At 42.2% G+C, this 19,311-nt stretch overlaps 1 protein-coding gene across 1 annotated transcript in view; it reads left to right on the forward strand.

Moving 5' to 3' along the window:
- DOCK1 (dedicator of cytokinesis 1) overlaps positions 1-19,311 on the forward strand; it is a 613,707-nt gene that overhangs the window by 203,247 nt on the left and 391,149 nt on the right. The window contains exons 14-17 of the mRNA XM_077455510.1: positions 7,944-8,068; positions 13,323-13,421; positions 16,643-16,715; positions 18,531-18,634. Coding sequence (XP_077311636.1) covers positions 7,944-8,068; positions 13,323-13,421; positions 16,643-16,715; positions 18,531-18,634 — 401 coding nt within the window. The remainder of the gene's footprint in view (positions 1-7,943; positions 8,069-13,322; positions 13,422-16,642; positions 16,716-18,530; positions 18,635-19,311) is intronic.

Here is a 19,311-nt window from a genome sequence, read left to right on the forward strand (position 1 = left end):
TGCCCCCCTAAAGAGAACCTTAGCACGCTCAGGCAACTTAGAACCCAGAACCGGGTCACTCCTCAACACATCCCAATGCTTATTTATAATGGTCTTAATTTGTCTATGCTGTATCGAAAAAGATGTCAGCATAGACCATCTATAAGTATCATCAGATTCTCGATGTATTTTATCTGCAACTAGAGTTTCCCTGTTGATATCGATAACTTTCTGTATTTCCCCATCCAAAGTTCTAGCATCATACCCCTTATCCTCAAATTTTTGTTTGAGGATTTCTGCCTGTGTCTTAAACGTATCAAGGTCAGTGCAGTTCCTCCGCAGGCGTAAAAATTGGCCGCGTGGAACCGAACTCAACCATGATTTATGGTGACAGCTATCAAGGGAAATAAAACTGTTTCGATCTGTTGGTTTGAAATGCGTTTTGAACACAAATTTATTACCCACAATCCCTATCTCTAAATCCAAGAAATTAATCTTGGAGGAACTCATTTCAAAAGAAAGTAAAATACCCCTGTCATTACGGTTCAAATTCTCAAAAAATTCCACCAAAGACTCTGGTGAGCCATTCCACAGGAGGAGGATGTCGTCTATATACCTAGCCCATAGGACCAATGAAGGGTTCCGTTGGGCATAGACGACATCCCCCTCCCATTTGGCCATGAATAAATTCGCAAGACTAGGGGCAAATTTTGCCCCCATTGCAACACCCTGTTGTTGTAAGTAAAAATTATCGTTAAACCAAAAATAGTTGTGCTCCATGGCAAATTCTAGAAGTTCTACAAGATAATCACATTGAAATGATGCCAAAGAATCATCGAGATTCAAATAATGCCGGACAGCCTCTATCCCCATCCCTTGTGGGATACAAGTATAAAGGGACGCTACAACGGCCGTGGCCATAATACATTGCTCATGGGGCACAATACTTTCAAGTCTCCTAATTGTAGCACCAGTATCTTTAAGATAGGAGGGAGTTTTCTTAACAAGGGGTTGCAAATAAAAATCGATATAGCGGCCTATACGTGAAGTGACCGAATTAATGCCACTCACTATAGGCCTACCAGGAGGGTTCACTAGATCTTTATGGATCTTGGGTAGATAGTAGATTGTGGGAATCCGTGGGGCAATTGGAACCAAAAATGCTTTCTCTTTACTATTCAAAATTTTCAAATCATAACCTCTGTTTACAAGATCTTTAAGTTGTCTCTTATATATATTCGTGGGATTATTGGGGAGTCGTTTATAGGTGCCTGGTTCGTCCAAAATCCTATGCATCTCAATTTCATATTGTTCTCTGTCTAAAATCACAACCCCCCCACCCTTATCCGCTGGACGTATAACGACGTCTTTTTGTTCACACAAAGATCTAAAACCAATTGTCGAAAAAGTGGATCGATTTATACGTTTGGCAGGAAGTTTATCTAGATCTTTTAGTAATAAATCCTTAAATATTCTTACAGCTGGAGCCGTGGGTACAGGGGGTACAAATAAAGACGGGTTAGCCAACCCTGAATGTACAGTTCCTGATGTAGCCGCTAAATAATCAGTCCTAAAGGGATTGGTTGTTAAATACCTTTGGATGTTGATCTTTCTAATAAATTTATGTATATCTATAAATGTATCGAACTTGTTAAGTTGTTTGGGGGGTGCATACTTCAATCCTTTATCAAGCACTGACAATTCAGCCTGAGAAAAGGTTTTCTTACTTAAATTAAAAACACCCTGTCCTACTAAACTCGCCTTCTTTTTCCTCCTTTGTACTCGTTCTCCCCCTCTGCACCCTCTCTTGGATCTTGGTCCCTTTTTCGGGTGTGTGGATCCTCCCGAAAATCCTGATTTCTATAATTGGTATTGGGTGGATTATACATAGATGGTACATATGTATTATTCCTATTATCTGCATCATATACTTCCCTCAACGGGGAGAACCTGTTATATGTAGAGACCATAGCTGTATTGGAATATTGAGGTCCACCATATTGGGGGTTAGGAGGGGCGCGTCTAGGTGATGGAGAATAATATGGTGAATTATTATATTCTCTATATTGATGAGCATCATGGTTATATGGACACCCTCTGTTAAAGCCACGACCACCTCTTCTACCTCGATTGTTACCCCTTCCTCTCTGAGGGTTATTGGGGGTATGAGGGGTATAATGGTGTACTCTTTGTTGAGAAGATGGTGGACCATCATACGGCCTTCTTTGTACAGCTTCACTATAAGACTTAGGGGGTATATCAACCCTCTCAGGTGCCATAGGGCCTGCAGGTTGAGATCCACCCATGGATTGTGTATCCATAGCGGGTGTATTCTGAACCAATTTCTGCCACCCAAAGACGGTACCCATCTTATAATCGTTAACATCTCTAGAGTACTTTTTCTGTTTCTTATATTTTTGTTCCCTATCTTTCTTTTCCAGATGATTCCGCAAATTAGCGGAAAGAGAGTTATATTCCGGGGTGTCCTTATATACTCCCAATTTATCTTTAATCTCTTTGATTTCTTGGTCAAGGAGGGCCATTCTACTGTTCTTCCTGGCAATCAGGAAACCCAAAAGACTGGTTCCTGCCTCGTTAAAATATTTGAACCAAGTGTCCAAATCCATTTCACCCTGTTGGGGGTTTACATCCCACCTAAGGCTTCTTGGGACCATATGTTCTGCAATATATTGTTGCAAGAACACCAAATCCCACTGTAATCCCGGACCGGAAGTGAAGCTTGTGAAGTCTTGGGTTGCTTCTTTGATTGGACGATTAGTTAACCTCTAGCCATGACCCGGAAGTGACGTCTGGTACATAGCGTCGCTGTTTTTAATATCTGTTTTCCTGGGTCATTGTGGTATTTTGGAGCCAGCCCTGATAACGATTAGGGAAGGTCTTATTGCTAATATGTTTAGACATACAATTATGGGGATGTTTACGAGATAACATGGTAATGAGGCGTGGAACGCACGCCGGACGCCATGTTAAACCGGAAGTAATATGCGGTGACACAGGCAGATTGAATTTTCGCCCAGATTGGTATGTTCAGTATATAAGTAAGTGGTCTGCAGTGGAGTGGTACCCCAGATGACGTCTTTTGAGGACGAAACGCGTCGGGACTCCTACTGCAGCTGTGCTTTTTTATATGATATAAGCGCTTGAGTCATTGGATACATGTAAGTTCATTACTTGTTTTATTAAATTTCTTTTAAACGGATTTACACTATTGTGGCTCTCATTTCCTTTTTGTATGAGTTCTACAATGTGCGTTGGAATATATGGCGGAAGATTATTTCACTATTTGAGTACTTGATTGAAAGTTCCCTGGAGAGTTCTTTACGTCGGAGAGTTCTACCTAAAGAGTGTTTAAAGCCTGAGTGATCCTTCGAATATATATTCGTTTGGATCCATTTAATCTGGTAAGCTCACATCCTAATTGGTGACGGAAATGCCACGGGGTGTCTGCATGCTGTCTTCATAGAAAGAAGGTGGACGGTTCTTTTCCCTTCACGTGTGGATTGGATCTAAGAGACTTTTTTGTATATCTCTTTCTGGACTGTTTTGCAATAATTGATGCTTTTTATTTATTTTTTTCTATTTTTTACTTTTTCACAAATTCAAACTGTGCACGTGTGGTGTGCTTTGAGAAGCATCATTTATGAATGTTATATAATCCTGACATTTACATAATATTGTCATATCACTATGTGGTTATAAATAAGGTCACTTTTCTTTTATAGCGCTACACTTTAGTTTAATATTTGCATGCTGTTGGGAGACAGGGGCGGACTGACAACTCATGGGGCCCCCAGGCAATCCGATTATGGGGGCACACAGTATACACACACACACACACACAGTATAATACAGTTACACAGTATACACATACATGTACACACAGTATACACATACATGTTTCTATTGGCAGAGAAGGTACTGGAGAGGTGGGGCAGCTATAATCTCAGGATTTTTTTAGACCAAAAGGATGTGTCGGTAAGGGACATTTCAGAGACAGATGTCAAAAAACACAGATTTTTACATACTATACCTGGTTTTACTGAGGCTGGCAACCCTGATGAGGCCCCCTAGTGGCCCCGGGACAATCTGGCAGTGCCGAGTGGCCAAATGGTCAGTCCGTCCCTGTTGAGAGATTTTATGGAGGGTCATAGGAACCCTGTAGCAGCGAGACAAAATCTTGAGTCCTGTTTTCTGGATTTAGCTTGAAATATATGCTTTATGAGCAGGCCTCAATATCCGATCATTTTGCTTATCTGAAAATATGAGCCAGGAAAGGAATTAACTTCATCGCCATGGTGGGATTTGGAAAGACTGTGTCAGATAGAAGGATGAGCACATAAATCATCTAACTCTGTCAGAGAATGTCGAGAATGATATCTTCCCAACAAATGTGTGAGAAAATGTTGAATCTCTGTTTTCTATAAAGGCAATTGAAGGTCGGTCAGAGGTTGAACTTCGGAGAGTGAGCGATATCCTCTAGGTCGGGTTTGGAAGTGTTTCAGGAGGTATATCTAACTCTTGCGGAAAGACTGAACAGCTTTGCCTACTATACCAGGGGCAAATCTAAGGTTCTCTACAACAGGAGTCATGAGGGAAAGTATTCGGTCACTGAGGAGGTGTCCTCCCTGTTTCAAGGCTGTTTTTGAATCCTGGAGATTGAAGCTCCACACCAAAATGTGTATGAATTTGAAATTAAGTTTTAATCCAAATATAACTTGGTTACAAAAGCCAACATTTTTTTTGGGCCTGAGATTGCCTCGTTTGTCAGAGCTTGTAAAGATATGGAGTCAGAATGTGAGGACTTGTAATGTGAAAATATGTGCTGGTATATGTAAATGTTGGCATAGAAACATTCAGCAGCTGGGTGAAAGCAACAGCGCAGGCAGTCCTAAAGATGTCTATTGAGATGCAGCAGCTGCACACACATCTCCCAATGTGACATCCGTGCAAGTGCATGGCCTCAAACACACCCAGGGTGAGCATCTCTGTGTGGGCATTCGCGGCCCTGCATGGGGCACGGATGTGATCGCCCCGTGCAAACGAGACCTTCGTTACCAGCTGCTGAACGTGTCTATCATACTAATGTCTTTCTAAAATAAAAAAAAAGCTTAATTCCTGAAGGACACTTATTAATTAGTTACAATCAGTAAAGGAAGAAAAAAAATCACTTCTACTTCCCATAGCTAATTAGTCTAACCTGTTATTGGAGCAGACGTGGAAACACATTTTGAGCATTTACTATTGGCACCCTCAGTCCTTTTTTTTTTTTTCTTCTCAACACATTTATGTATTGGAGTTAAAAACTTAGTTCAAAAAGCTTTTATTTCAATCTATATTATGAGACTAAAAGGGATATGGTTTTGTACAGTATGTGGTGCTAGACTTTTGATACAGCCGGAGTACAGAAAGGTTGGAGGCTCACGCTGGGTGTAGTATTGGAATACCGGATTATTCTTTGGTTTTGAATGCTGTTATTAGACCCAGGTGTGGTGAATTTAGTAGAGAGCAAGTGAGGTCAGTGACCAAGATGAATAGAAAGGTGATTCTGTATGCTTTAGGATGGAAAAACACTGTGGTGGAGACAGAGATAACTTTCTTGCGCAAGGTTTTTAAACCACTAGGTGGTTGAAATGTATGTTGTATTTTCGTCATCACTGAGCTTTTAGCCGGAATGAGTTACTGCAATCATAGAAACTTTGTATACCTCAGACAATGGTTTGTTACAAAACTGCTGACTTTTTATGTAAACCCACACAATGAACAACCTCTTTTTTTTTTTTATCTGTTAAATGTATCATTGAAAGTGTTTTATTATGTCTGTTTGATAAATGCAAAATAAAAAAACCTAATCAATCGTGGCAGAACTCCATAGAGCTTGTGACTTCCTATGCAGCCCTTAAAGCGGAGTTCTACCCAAAAGTGAAATCTCTGCTTATCTGCTCCCCCCCCCCCCCCGGTGCCACATTTGGCACCTTTCAGGGAGGGACAGAGGACTGGGTACCCAGCGACGTCCTTCAGAAGTTTGGCCCACCTCCTTCTTACTCCACTGCTGGGCCAGTTAGAAAGAGCAGCGTGCTTCGTGCATGCTCAGTAGGCAGCACCCGCAATGTGAAAATTGAGTTGGGTTACCGACATCACAGGATCCCTGGACAGGTAAGTGTCCTAATATTAAAAGTCAGCAGCTACAGTATATTTAGCTGCTGGCTTTTCATTTTTTAGTGGGAGGGCAGAACTCCGCTTTATGTTATCAACCCTACCTTGGAAACCTCTGTGGGTTACAGAACACTTCTCCCTAAGGCTACATGCCCATTGACATTTTAATCCATACTAGACCCTTATCCGAGCACGCAGCCTGGCAGGTCAAGAAAGGGGGGGGGAGCGCCCCCACCCCCTCCTGCACCATAGCAGTTCACACTCCCTCAACATGGGGGGTTGATCCGACTTCTGGTGCAACGTCTTTTCAAATCAATGGAGTCCCATAGGGAACCATTGATTTTGAATAGAGACCGAGAAACACTGGATGGGCCATAACGCTGTGTATAGCGCTTTAAAACGTGTTTAACACTGTTTTACTGGAGTTTTTACAGCTCTAGCGCTGGAGCCTCAGAACTCGCTGGTCCTGTTTTTTTTTTTTTTTTTGAGCTTAGAAATGCCTATGCCACTTAAAGCTCAAACACCATGGTGGGCATGAGGCCCTAGGCTAACATGGAGAGGCGTTATTAGGCTGCAAAAAACGCTCAAAAAAGCAGCTGTAAAAACGTCCGTGGGCACGAGGCCTAATTGTTATGGAGGAGAGGGGTGAATGTTCTAGGTAGGCAACGCAGCTCTTCCATAGATGGTGAGTGAGCATTGGCACCCTGGCACAGGAAATGTTACTGGCAGGATCATCAAGTAAAAATGTGAAAAATGCAGCTACCACATCTAAGGGCTGGTAACTTATTGCATTTTGTTCTTGAGTTTAGATGCACTTTAAGAGCTGGCCTAGGCACCACGTTTTTGAGATTTGTTCAGACCTGTCAAAAATGCAAGAAAGAAAAAAAGTTGAAACTTTGTGGTGTATTTCACTATGCCAAAAGCACTACATAATTGTAGCTCATTCAGTTAAATGTTAGTATAAAATGGACTTCATCTTCCGATACATCTTAATAGTGGAGGTGTAAAAATCATTGTTTCTGTATAATTTGTTCCCTCAAGCAAATAGAAACCCAATTAAAATCCTACATAATCTTGTTGAAGTAATTTCCTAAGCTACTTTCCATCATATGGAAAGTTATTTCAGATGTTATTTTCCAATACTACCTGTCATGAAGGTCCTTGTTTAGGCCCTTCCTGTTACAGGGGGACAGTGATCTGTCTCTTGTTTTTCAAATGTGCTACTGCATTGTCACCCCACCACATGCACTTTCAGTGAAGAATCTATCTAGCTGCACCCTATGCTCACAGTTCAGAAACCCCATGCTAAGCAGTGAAGTACAGTAATCGCTGGATTGTGTATAGACTTAAGGTGGCTGCAGAGATGCTGCAGGAGATCAGCAGGCTTTAGATACAACAAAGAGAAGTAAAAACACCATTTTCTTTATGAAAATTACATGCCAATTATTTCATGCAGAATGCTTTTAAAAACTAAATGCCTTCCATTTGGAGTTTACATGTATTTTTAAGACCTTTATCCAGGAGAGTTGTTATATGGGACTTTAATTACAACTGCAATTAAGTGCATATGGCTCATTTGTTATGCCAAGTAAAGATGGTGTGTTTGTGTGTTTTTTTTATTTTATTTTATTTTATTTTTTGACTATAAATTTGGAAATGTATTGGGGGGGAAACCTACAAACCAGTGGCATTATTTTCTCATACATTATAGGCATTTGTACTGCAAGCTTTATAGGCATGTTTATTTGCATACTGGTACATTGCTAACCTAAAATGATCATACTTTGCAGGTGATGTACGGAATGATATATATGTCACACTGCTCCAGGGCGACTTTGACAGAGGCAACAAAACCGCGGCCAAAAATGTGGAAGTCACAGTATCTGTGTTTGATGAAGATGGGAAAAGGTTGGAGGTAATGTATCTCAGTTGCAAACACTTCTAGCATATACCTTTTGGAACCTTCTTTATTAAAACATCTCTCCCATGTGCAGCAACACCGCTAGTCTCTACAAGGTCTGTGGGACCTGGCAGAGACATGTGATGTCTGTGCATGTGCAAAACCCCCTCACACTTGTGGAGATTTGCGACTTGTTCCTGCCAGGTCTCCAAGCCTGTCAGTCAGACAGGCTGCTTGCTGTGTATGCACAGAGTATCTCAAAGAAAACAAATGGAGAGGCACCTCCTGGGTGCAATAGTTTCATACAAAGAATTTAATAAGCATTAATATATGCACTCACATGTAGAAGTAGGTAAACAGGCATGGTATGTAAGTCTCAAGTGACGTTTTCCCCAACACTGTATTCAGTCCATCTATCCGGGCTGATAATCACTTCCGTAAGATGGTAATGCCGGCTTCAGAAGGCGACCTCAGAGCGAGGCTTGAAGCGCAGGATACAGGTGGCTCAAGGGGTTGTCGTCATCAGCAGTGGGCGCGTTTCGTGAGCATGCGCACTTGGTTGGTATCTCAAGTCGTGCTCCTTTTTCAACAGTATAACATACAGATCACGTAAGAACAACTTATAAAGGAGTAGAAAGGGGACGTGGGCGGGATTTAATAAAACTATTTCAAATGCCGGGCTGGAGCTTTTGGAATCATTAAGGGTACATAAAAGGAAACAACATAAAACAAAAAAAAATATGTATAGGTGTATATAAGGATATGACATGTCATATCCTTATATAAACGTATATATATTTTTTTGTTTTATGTTTCCTTTTAAGTGTGTTCTAACTGAAGGGGGGGGTGGGACTGTCTAGGGGAGATGACAGATCGCTGTTCATACTTTGTATGAACACATGATAATGTCTCTTCTCCCCTCAGAGAACCGGAATCTGTGTGTTTACACACACACACATCCCGGTTCTTGCTGTGTCACGAGTGATTGCAGAAGCCCAGCGGTCATCACGCCCGCCGGACATGCACATCGGCTCCAGGGTCGAACATCGGTCACAGGGCGAAGCGACGCAAGGTAACGTTGTTTTGCCCAGCTGTGCCATTCTACCACAGTAAAACTGCTGCGGCTGGTTGGCAAGTGGTTAAGAACTGGTCAGCTGAGCTTCCCTGAAAAATGTCGTTGGCAGGTTTCTCCTTTATATGGAGAACATTTATTTGGTGATCATTTTGATAAATATATCCAAAAGATTTCTGGAAGGAAGAGTTCTCTACTTACTGTGAAGAAAAGCACCAGGCGTCCCTCATTTAAAACATCAGAGACTGCTTCCTCAAGTGTCTCAGTGCCAAAACGGTTCCACAGCCAACAGGGCGTTAGAGCCAGGGGCAAGCTACAAGGCCAGAGTCAGAAAAAACCCTGGGTCCAAAACTCTTCTAAACCCAGCACCAAGCCCTCCTTTTGAGGGAGCGCCCCCACTCTATTGGGTGGTGGAGGGCTGCTGCACTTGGCGTACATTTGGAGAACAGTAGTTCAGGTTGAATGGTTGATCTCAACTATATCCCGTGGTTACAAGCTGGAGTTGTGGAGGGGTTCCCCCTCATGTTTCTAAGATCCAGCGTTCCCTCGGATACTCCAAAAACAGACTTATTGCTTCAGGCACTAAATCATTTAGTGAATCAAGGAGTAATTGTAGAGGTTCCTGTACACGAAAGGGACGCTGGGTTTTACTTGAACCTGTTTAGGGTTCAAAAACCAAATGGTGACACAAGATCCCTGAACCGGTATCTACTGATCCAGTCCTTTCAGATGGAGTCTGTCTGCTCAGTAGTAGCCTCACTACAGATGGGAGACTTTATAGCCTCCATGGATACAAAAGATGATTATTTACATGTACCTATCTTTCAGAGGTTCCTGCGATTTGCAGTTGAGGAATGTAATTTTTAGTTTGTGGCTCTACCCTTCAGGCTTGCTACAGCTCCCCGGGTGTTCACAAAGGTCCTAGCACCAGTACTTGGCCTTTTAAGGGCCCAAGGGATCTTGGTGCTCGGGTATCTGGACAGCCTCAGAGATTACTCACTACAAGCTCTAGAACAGAGCATAACATGCACAGTGCAGTATTTGGAAAGCTTGGGCTGGATTATAAATACTGAAAAGTCAACTTTGAGACCAGCTCAAAGTCTAAAGTATTTAGGTCTGATCCTAGATACGGTCCAAGCAAGGGTATTTTTGCTAACCGTAAGGATCTTGTGTGCTGAAGGATCGGGTGCATCAGATAAGAGGCACCAGACAATCCCCCATTCGAATCTGTATGAGTCTTCTAGGGAGGATGGTGTACTTCAAGGAAGTGCCCTATGCCCAGTTCCATTCCAGGTCTTTACAACAAGACATCTTGGCTTGGAACAGAAGAGGGCAAGCCCTGGATTATCCAATGTTATCTCTTCGGGCACGCCTAAACTAGTGGTTACAGTATCAGAACCTGCAAAAGGGAAAATCCATCCTTCCTGGTAACTTGGAGAGTACTGATACCAGGCTCAGGGGAAATGGTCAAGGACAGAACAGATCCTGCCCATCAACGTCCTGGAATTACAGCAGTGGAACATGGAGCTTCAGGACTGTCCTATCACGGCTCAGTCCGACAATGTCACTGCAGTGGCCTATATAAACCACCAAGGTGGTACCAGGAGTCGTTCAGCTCTGAAGGAGGTGAGCCACATACTAGCCTGGGCAGAGGGACATGTGCTGATTTTATCGGCAGTCCATATCCAGGGAGTAGAGAACTGGAAGGCAGATTATCTCAGCTGCCAGCAGATCTACCTGGGGGAATGGTCCCTATACCCAGGGGTGTTCCAGGAAATTTGCCAGCGTTGGGGATGTCCAGAGGTCAACCTACTGGCATCCAGGTTCAACAACAAGCTACAGCAGTTTGTGCCCCAAACCAGAGATCCTCTGGCAATCGGAGCAGATGCTCTGGTGGTTCCATGGAGCCAGTACTCCCTGGTTTATGCTCACTCCAATCCCTCTCCTTCCACATTTTTTACGCAGGATTCAGGGAAAGGGGGTGCCAGTCATTCTGGTGGCACCAGCTTGGGCCAGAGGGCCCCGGTTCCCGGAGTTTGTGAGACTGACAATAGACAGGCCATGGATGCTTCCACGTCACCCCAATCTACTGTCTCAAGGTCCTATATTCCACCCCAATTTACATTCTATAAATTTGATGGCATGTCTATTGAAGCCAGGGTGTTAAAGGACTGTGGCATCTTCGGACCAGTGCTGTCTACCCTAGTGAATGCTAGAAAAGCTGTCACTATGAAGAGCTATCATAAGGGCTGGAAGACTTGTATTGCATGGTGTGAAGCCAAAAAATGGCATCCTCGGAAATGCATCATTGGAAGAATTCTCTTTTCTAGTCAGCTGTGGAAATCAGATTGGCAGAGTATAATCAGAGGTCAGATTTCGGCCCTGTCAGTATTCTTCCAAAGACCTTTAGCCCCCCATATGCTGGTCCGAACCTTTATGCAGCTGGCAACTCATTTGTTTCCCCCCATTAAATCACCTATGTGTCCTTGGAACTTGGTGTTGTCTGTGTTACAGAAACAACCATTTGAGCCCATCAAGGAAATTCCATTAGACTTGCTGTCACGCCAACTAGCCTTCCTATTGGCCATCACCTTGGCCAGAAGGGTGTTGGAGTTGGCGGCCCTTTCGTTCAAGAAACCTTACTTGATCCTTCACCACAACAGGGTTGTGTTACGACCTATTCCATCCTTTTTGCCAAAAGTGGTGTCGGCCTTTCATTTAAATCGGGACGTTATTTTGCCTTCTTTTTTTCTCTCAGCCTTGTTTGGCGGCAGAGAGATGACTGCATTTTTTGGACGTTTTCTGGGCAGTAGAGCTGCACGGTTCTGGCCAACATGAGAATTGTGATTTTTACATTTTTTTTGCTTAGAATAAAAAGATTACGATTCTCGCAATGTAAAATCTTTTTTATTAAAGTATTTTTTTCCCCAAAAAAATGGATTTGAAAGGCCGCTGCACAAATATAGTGTGACATAAAATACTGCAACAACCACCATTTTATTCTCTAGGGTGTCTACTAAAAAATATAATTTTCTAGCAAAAAAATAAAATGATTTTAATTAGAAACCAACAAATGTCAGAAAAAGGTTTAGTGTTTAAGTGGTTACATTTTTTTCACTTGCACACAAAGACTATTCCACTGACAAATTGTTACAATGTTTATACTTAAGTTCAACTGATAAAGAATGTTCTGATTCTTGGCAGACTGCCCGGTTTTTCTCTTCCTTTCTTTTGATGGCTGTGGCTTCAGAAGAGCAGAGAGAATTCTTTGCATAGCAAGAATCGTGAAAACGCTTTAGTCAAGATCACAACGGGGAAAAAATTGTGATAACTATTCTTGACAATTAATCGTGCAGCTTTACCAGGCAGTCAGGGTTTGTCTAGATCTGTGGAGATCCGAGGATCAGACTCCTTTTTTGTTCTACCAAAAGGACCCAAGAAGGGGCAGGCAGCTTCCAAAGCTTCCATTGCCAATTGGGTCTGTCAATTGGTGATTCAGGCCTATGGTCTGAAACATAAAGCTCCTCCCTTTAAGGTGAGAGCTCATTCTATCAGGGGTGTAGGAACCTCCTGGGCTTTTCGCCATCAGGTATCCTTGGCTCAGATTTGTAAGGCTGCCATCTGGTCTTCAGTTCATACGTTCACAACATTTTATCAGGTGTATGTTCACGATCTGCATGCAGCTCCTACTGTAACTCCTCCCCCGCAGCACCCCAAAATACATACCTGGGTCGGATCATGATCCAGCAATCTGAGTGAGAGCATTGGCTCAGATACAGAATTGGCTCCCACTGGTGTCAGTCACAGCCAATGATAAGGGAGCAAGAGGTAGGGCTCAGGCACACTCGAGTGCACCCCTTAGCAAACCGCTTGCTATGGGAGCGCTTGGCAAGGGGAGGAGCCAAGAGCGCCGGTGGGGCAAAACCATTGATTTTTTTTTTTTTTTTAAATGAGCCTTTACAAGCATTTTGGTCTTACAATAATCTAATTACAGTGCAAAAACATGTTTTACATTTTGTGATCTGTACTGTTTGAGAACACAATATCAGTCTGATTTCCTCTTTAAGCAGAAAGGGCTTCATGCCTTATTGCTACTAATGGCTTTAGTGCGTCAGTTTTTAGTGCTTTGTTATAAAGCTGTTAGTTTGGAGAACCTCGGAACACACTGAATGTATTTGTTTTGTCCTCTCTTTCAAGAATGTGATTTACCCGGGGGCAGGAGATGAAGCGATTTCAGAATACAAATCTGTGATATACTATCAAGTGAAGCAGCCCCGCTGGTTTGAAACTGTTAAGGTAATGAAAGGAATGTGGGATGCTTGTCACCAGATTATTGTTTAATTGCAAATACAAATCTAACATGTTATCCAAAATAATGATACCACGCAAATTATGTCTAACAATAACAAAATCTGCTGTTTTCATTTAACTGGTGCTCAATTATTACAATTTGAAATAAATTTTTCTGAATTGTACATGGGTCTTTATCTGGTTGTTTACAGAATGGGTTTTCTTTATTGTACGCAGCAGCCAGTTAGATTTCCCCTTGAAAGGATTGTAAAGTCTCAAAGTTTTTGACCTTAATGATTTCTATGCATTAAAGTTAAAAATCTTGCAGCACCCTCCCCCCCCCCCCCTTTTTTTTACTTTTTTTTTTTTGTTACTTTTTTTTTAGCCCATCGTTCCAGTGCTGTGCACAAGTCCAGCAGCTCCAGCCACTGGCTCCCATCTTATTGGACAGATTGATAGCAGCAGGAACCATTGGCTCCCGCTGCGGTCAATCAAATCCAGAGACACGGGAGCAGGATGCGGGACCGAGTCTCGCTGTCTGTGTCAATGGATGCAGCAGCAGGACTTGGGAGCGCGCCCACACAGGTACCCTCATGGGAAGGCACCCGATGAATGGGAGGAGCCAGGAGAGTGCGGCGGAGTACCCCAGTAGAGGGGGATCAGGCTGCTCTTTCTACTTTAAAAAAATCAGAACCTTTACACCCCCTTTAAATCTTTTAACATTAAAGCTCCAGTAATATATAAAAGACACAACTTGATGCTGCCTTGTAGTCATTAATACAGCCTTGAATTATTTTTTAAATGTAAGCCATGTAAGTACCCTGATTTGACTTATCAGCGTCTTCCAGCCCCTGTACAGCAAAGCTTAGAGAGGGAGAAGCAGCACAAGGTGTTAATCAGGTGTGTTCAGTGCAAGAAGCATGCTGCTAAGAGGAAAGAGTAGAGTAACAAAGAGATGAGCTCATCTTTTTGTTGCTTCTTTTTTTACTCCCCAGCCCAAAGGGGGGGGAGGATACCTGTATGATGTGAAAGTGAAACTGCATCAAGGAAAGATCGGGTCTCTTCTTTCAATACTGTATTGTGTGTCAATGTGCTGTTTAAAAGCTCAGGACTGGATGGACAGAAATACAGATCCTTTTAAAATGTAAAAGCGACACCCCGCCACATTTTCAGTAATGGCAGGTTGCTTTGACTTGCTCAGCTGCAATCCTGATGGAGGAAATGCATGGTATTTGGGAAAACCGTGCATTTCCGTTATCTCCAACTGCAACACGCCATTCAGGCGCAACCCTCCTTGGAGTTTCCTATGTTTTCCCCAACCTCTCTTTTCAACATGATGCAGAATTCCACCTCCACTAAAGGGTTACTTTCTAGTTGCTGTGCAATTCTGCTGGCAGAATACTTAGAAAGGTTCCCCAACATGGCTATGGAAAGATGTAGGTCCCATAACCAGGAATCACTGGACTGAGGCCTTGCAATCTGTACGTAGCTGCTCCTTGAATATAACCCAAAGGTTGTCCCAACTATATATAGTACTGCGGGTTAATCATGCCCCCCTTAAACTGTTCACTCTTAGGCTCTGTCCTGACCCATTGTGTGCAAAGTGTGGTATAAGATAATGGGGATCTCATACATCTCCTGTGGAGATACCTGAAGTTACACAGGTACTGTGCCAGAATAGTATGCCCCATTAACTGTACCTTTTCATCTAGCCATATTCCTTCACCCTTCACTATGTTTGCTGGGCTTCTTGCATGAGGTCATATCAGATGTTTATGTCAGAGAGGCAGTACACAGGGCCCTATTAAAGCTTGTAAGCTAATTTTGCAACATTGGATGTCACAGTCCCCAAGCATTACTGTGCTTTATTTCTTGCAAATGTATTGAGTGACGAAACTCTCTGGAATGTGAACTGTTTTTGTAATGTTTATTGAAAACTTTTCTCTGATTTGAAGAAAAAAAATGTAAAAACGATCCCTTGTATGTATTTGAGTGTGCAAGCAAAATTAAATGGTTTGCGTTAGAACTGCATGATTCTGGCTAAAATGAATCAAATTTTGAAATGATTCACATTTTTTTGCTTAAAATAAAGATCATGATTCTCGTGTTATAACATCTTCTTTCACATTATACAAAAAAAAATTGGGCTAACTTTAATGTTTCTTTTTTATTAAAGTGTATTTTTTTTTTTTTTTAAACTGCGCTTGAAAAAGCGCTGCACAAATACGGTGTGACATAAATTATTGCAATAACCACCATTTTATTTTCTAGGGTCTCTGCTAAAAAAAAAAAAAAAATCATGTTTGGGTAGTCCAAGTAATTTTCTTGCAGAAAATAAAAATGTTTACTTGTAAGCAACAAATGTCAAAAAAGTTTTTTTTTTCTTTAAATGGTTAAACTTCCCTCATCTACACGCTGGAGTTTTTTCCTTTGATAATAGAACAAAAAGATACTTTGTTTCTACTTATTCCCCTGTTGTAATAAAACTTGGCAGGCTGCCTGGATTTTTTTTTTCCAGCTGTGAGAACTCTCTGCACTTGTTATAAAGATCGTGACATGCTGTTTTGAAGATCGGGAAGGGAAAAAGATAGCAATTTTGATTATTAATGATCGTGCAGCTCTAGTTGGCGTGTTTTGGGCACATTGCTGAATGAGGTTTAAAGTGGTTCTATAGGCAGAAGGCTTATTTACCTTGATGCATTATTTGCAATAAGATAAAAAACCTTCAGTGTGCATCAGCCCCCCAATACTTAGCTGACTCCAATCTCGATCCAGGGATGTTGCTTGAGAGCCTCGGCTGTCCAGGACTCTCCCTCCTGATTTGGCTGAGACACAGCAGTGAGTGCCATTGGCTTCTGCTGCGGTCAGTCAGTGAGCCAATGAGGAGAGGTGGTGCTGGGCCAAGCCACGGCTCAGTGTCTGAATGGACACACAGCAGCAGCTTGACTCTGGTGCTTGCTGTGTGGGCCCTTGGCAGGAGGGAGGGACCGAGCAAAAGAAGAATCTGGGCTGCTCTGTGCAAAACCACTGCACAGAGCTGGCAAGTATTAACATGTTAAAAAAAAAACATGACTTTGATATTGCTTTAAAGCATATGGTGCACTGTGTATAGAAATAAGCAACTTCTATATCTGATAGTAAGATTGGCACAATAGACAATTAAGAGTAGCATATGCTTCGCCATAATTCGAACTGTATGCACTTAAATGTGATGCATTTCCTTCCAGGTTGCGATCCCAATTGAAGATGTAAATCGGAGTCATTTAAAGTTCACATTTCGCCACAGATCATCTCAAGAGTGTAAGTATAATGTAGCCTTAAGCACCTGTTCATGTCAGAAGCCCCTGAAATGCTAGGCTTGTTTTTAGTTGGTTTCAGTATGTTTTTGAAGTTTTTACAAGTATTGTATCCAGACCTGGATTGGGAAAAAAAAATAGGCCTGGGAATTTTAGACTGAGCAGCCCATTACATATTTACCAGCCATTTCCCTAATGGAGACATGGGGGGGGGGGGGGGGCGAGAGTCTGAGAGCAAGGGGGGTTGGTGGGGAAGAGTAAAGGGGTGGAGTTTGGACCCCAGAACGACATATGGCTACGACCCACCGAGCAAGTGCTGGTGTGCTCTATGGGCAGTACGGGCCTGATTGCATCTACATTTTAGGTTGTTTTTTTTTTAAAGAAAATTGTGATATTATTTGGCCTTTAAAATCTTGTAATTGCTGCAAACAAGCTTTTTTTATGAGTATTTAAGATTTTGGAGAACTTGCTAGAAATGTACCTGACATTTTTCTAAGAACTCCCCTAAGCACAACACCCTAGTGCACATGTCAAACACAGAGCCTGCGAGCCAAATGTGACCCGCCAGGCCATTTCACGTGGTCCTTAAACCTATCCTGCTGCTGCAGCCCCCACCTTCTCTCAACAATCAGACAGAATTCCTACATCACATCCTGCGCTTCTCTGCACTGCAGAGAGGCTAGTCTCTGGGTGCTTCGGAGATCTAGTCTTCCTGATGTGGCCCACAATTAAATTGAGTTTGATACCCTGCCCTGGTACAATCGGCTGCAACTGAAAAAAATGCAAGTGCATAATTCTGGCAGATGCAAAATGTTTAGAAGGGTTTATAATTTAAACAGACCCTAATGCAGTGATGGTGAACCCTGACACCCCAGATGTTTTGGAACTACTTTTCTCATGATGCTCAACTACACTACAGAGTGCATGAGCATCGTGGGAAATGTAGTTCTAAAACATCTGGGGTGCCAAGGTTCGCCATCACTGCCCTAAGGCATCCCATAGATGGGTCATGTGTCTTTGCCAGTGGACCAACCGGAAAAAAGATTCCCCCTTCCACACAAGTGAAGTGGATAGAGGAATCCTCCTTGCTGTGCTACTATATTCTGACAGCAGAGACTCCTCCACGGTCAGAATACACTTATCAGCACTGCAGCTGCTGATCTAATGCAAACTTTTTCCAACGTTTATGTTCATTAGAAGTCAATCATTAGATGGATCAAAATTTGGCTCATCCCTGCTGAACCAGACAAATTTCAGTCCTTCTGTGGCCAGCTTGGGTATATACTAGCCCTCTAGCACTTGGTCAGATTTTTCATAGTGGCTGCCATTGTTACTCCTCACCATGGTATATGTTCTCAATCATTTGCTTTGCGTCTACTTTGTGTCGCCTCCATAGACACAGAGTACTCAGTAGCATCCTGAATGGCAATTGGAAGACATCTGAGGTGTCCTAGTAATCAGATTTGGCTGCATATGCAATAAAGAGCTGCCCCGAGAGGGAACATCCACTTTCCTTAGTGATCCTCTTCTTTGAAAATATCAAAGTACCAACAGCCTGTTGCTTCAGAAACCAGCTGTTGAAGCAGCGGACACTTTTCTGGTCATAAACCCACATCAGGTTTCTTGTACTTTACAAATCAGTGGAACACACAGAGACCCACTATTCACAAGTTCCTAGATGCTATAACCAAAAGAACGAGTTACTTTGTTCCATCATGATAAAAAATAGTCAGGAACGATATAAAGCTTGGCCAGTACTTCCTCAGGCTCAAACAACATTCATACAAGGCATTCAAGTATGTTATGTTTTCTTCCACAGCTAAAGACAAGTCAGAGAAGGTATTTGCTGTAGCATTTGTGAAGCTAATCAGATATGATGGAACAACACTAAGAGATGGAGAGCACGATCTCATTGTTTACAAGGTAATGCAAGTTTCCTCATTAAAAAAGAGATGTAAGATAGTTTGACTGAATTTTCTCTCATTGAAACATCACATGTTTATGGAAGGATGTTTGAAGAAAGCTATAACTTGAGGTGTATATGTGTATATAATAAATGTGTGTGTGCTACACAAACACACATTTTTTTTTTTTTTTTTATCTGACAAGGATCCTCCTATTGCACATGGAAAATTTCACAAGGATACCTTTTAATACTGAAATTAGAACCGACTGTGTTACATATAGTAGATAATCTGCTTCAAAATGGGGGTTCTCAGTTTGAATCATCTGTCTCTTAGTTTGTAGTAAAATTGGTGCTAGGGATAGTCAGTAGGAGCGAGCAACATCTGGACATTATAAGGAGGTGAAAATTTATATACTACTGCTCCTTGGGATTCTGGTCTCTCATGGAGCTAAAAAGACGGGGTGGGGGGGGGGGGTGTATATGCACCACCAGGTACTTGCGTTGCAGTGTAGCCACATGTTTTGTGTTTTTAGTGACATGTTTTCTATACATTATGCATATATATGTCTTTGACTCCCTGCAGACCAAAATGCCAGCCCCATACTTGGCACTCAGGAAAAGTCTGCAGAGGATTCTTTTTAACGTTTTTCTTATACCACTCTGCAGAGAGAGCCATTTACATAATAATCTCTAC

This window comes from Lithobates pipiens, unplaced genomic scaffold (assembly GCF_037356315.1).
Source record: "Lithobates pipiens isolate NorthernLeopardFrog02 unplaced genomic scaffold, aLitPip1_a1.2 Scaffold_25, whole genome shotgun sequence".
Taxonomy (NCBI): domain Eukaryota; kingdom Metazoa; phylum Chordata; class Amphibia; order Anura; family Ranidae; genus Lithobates; species Lithobates pipiens.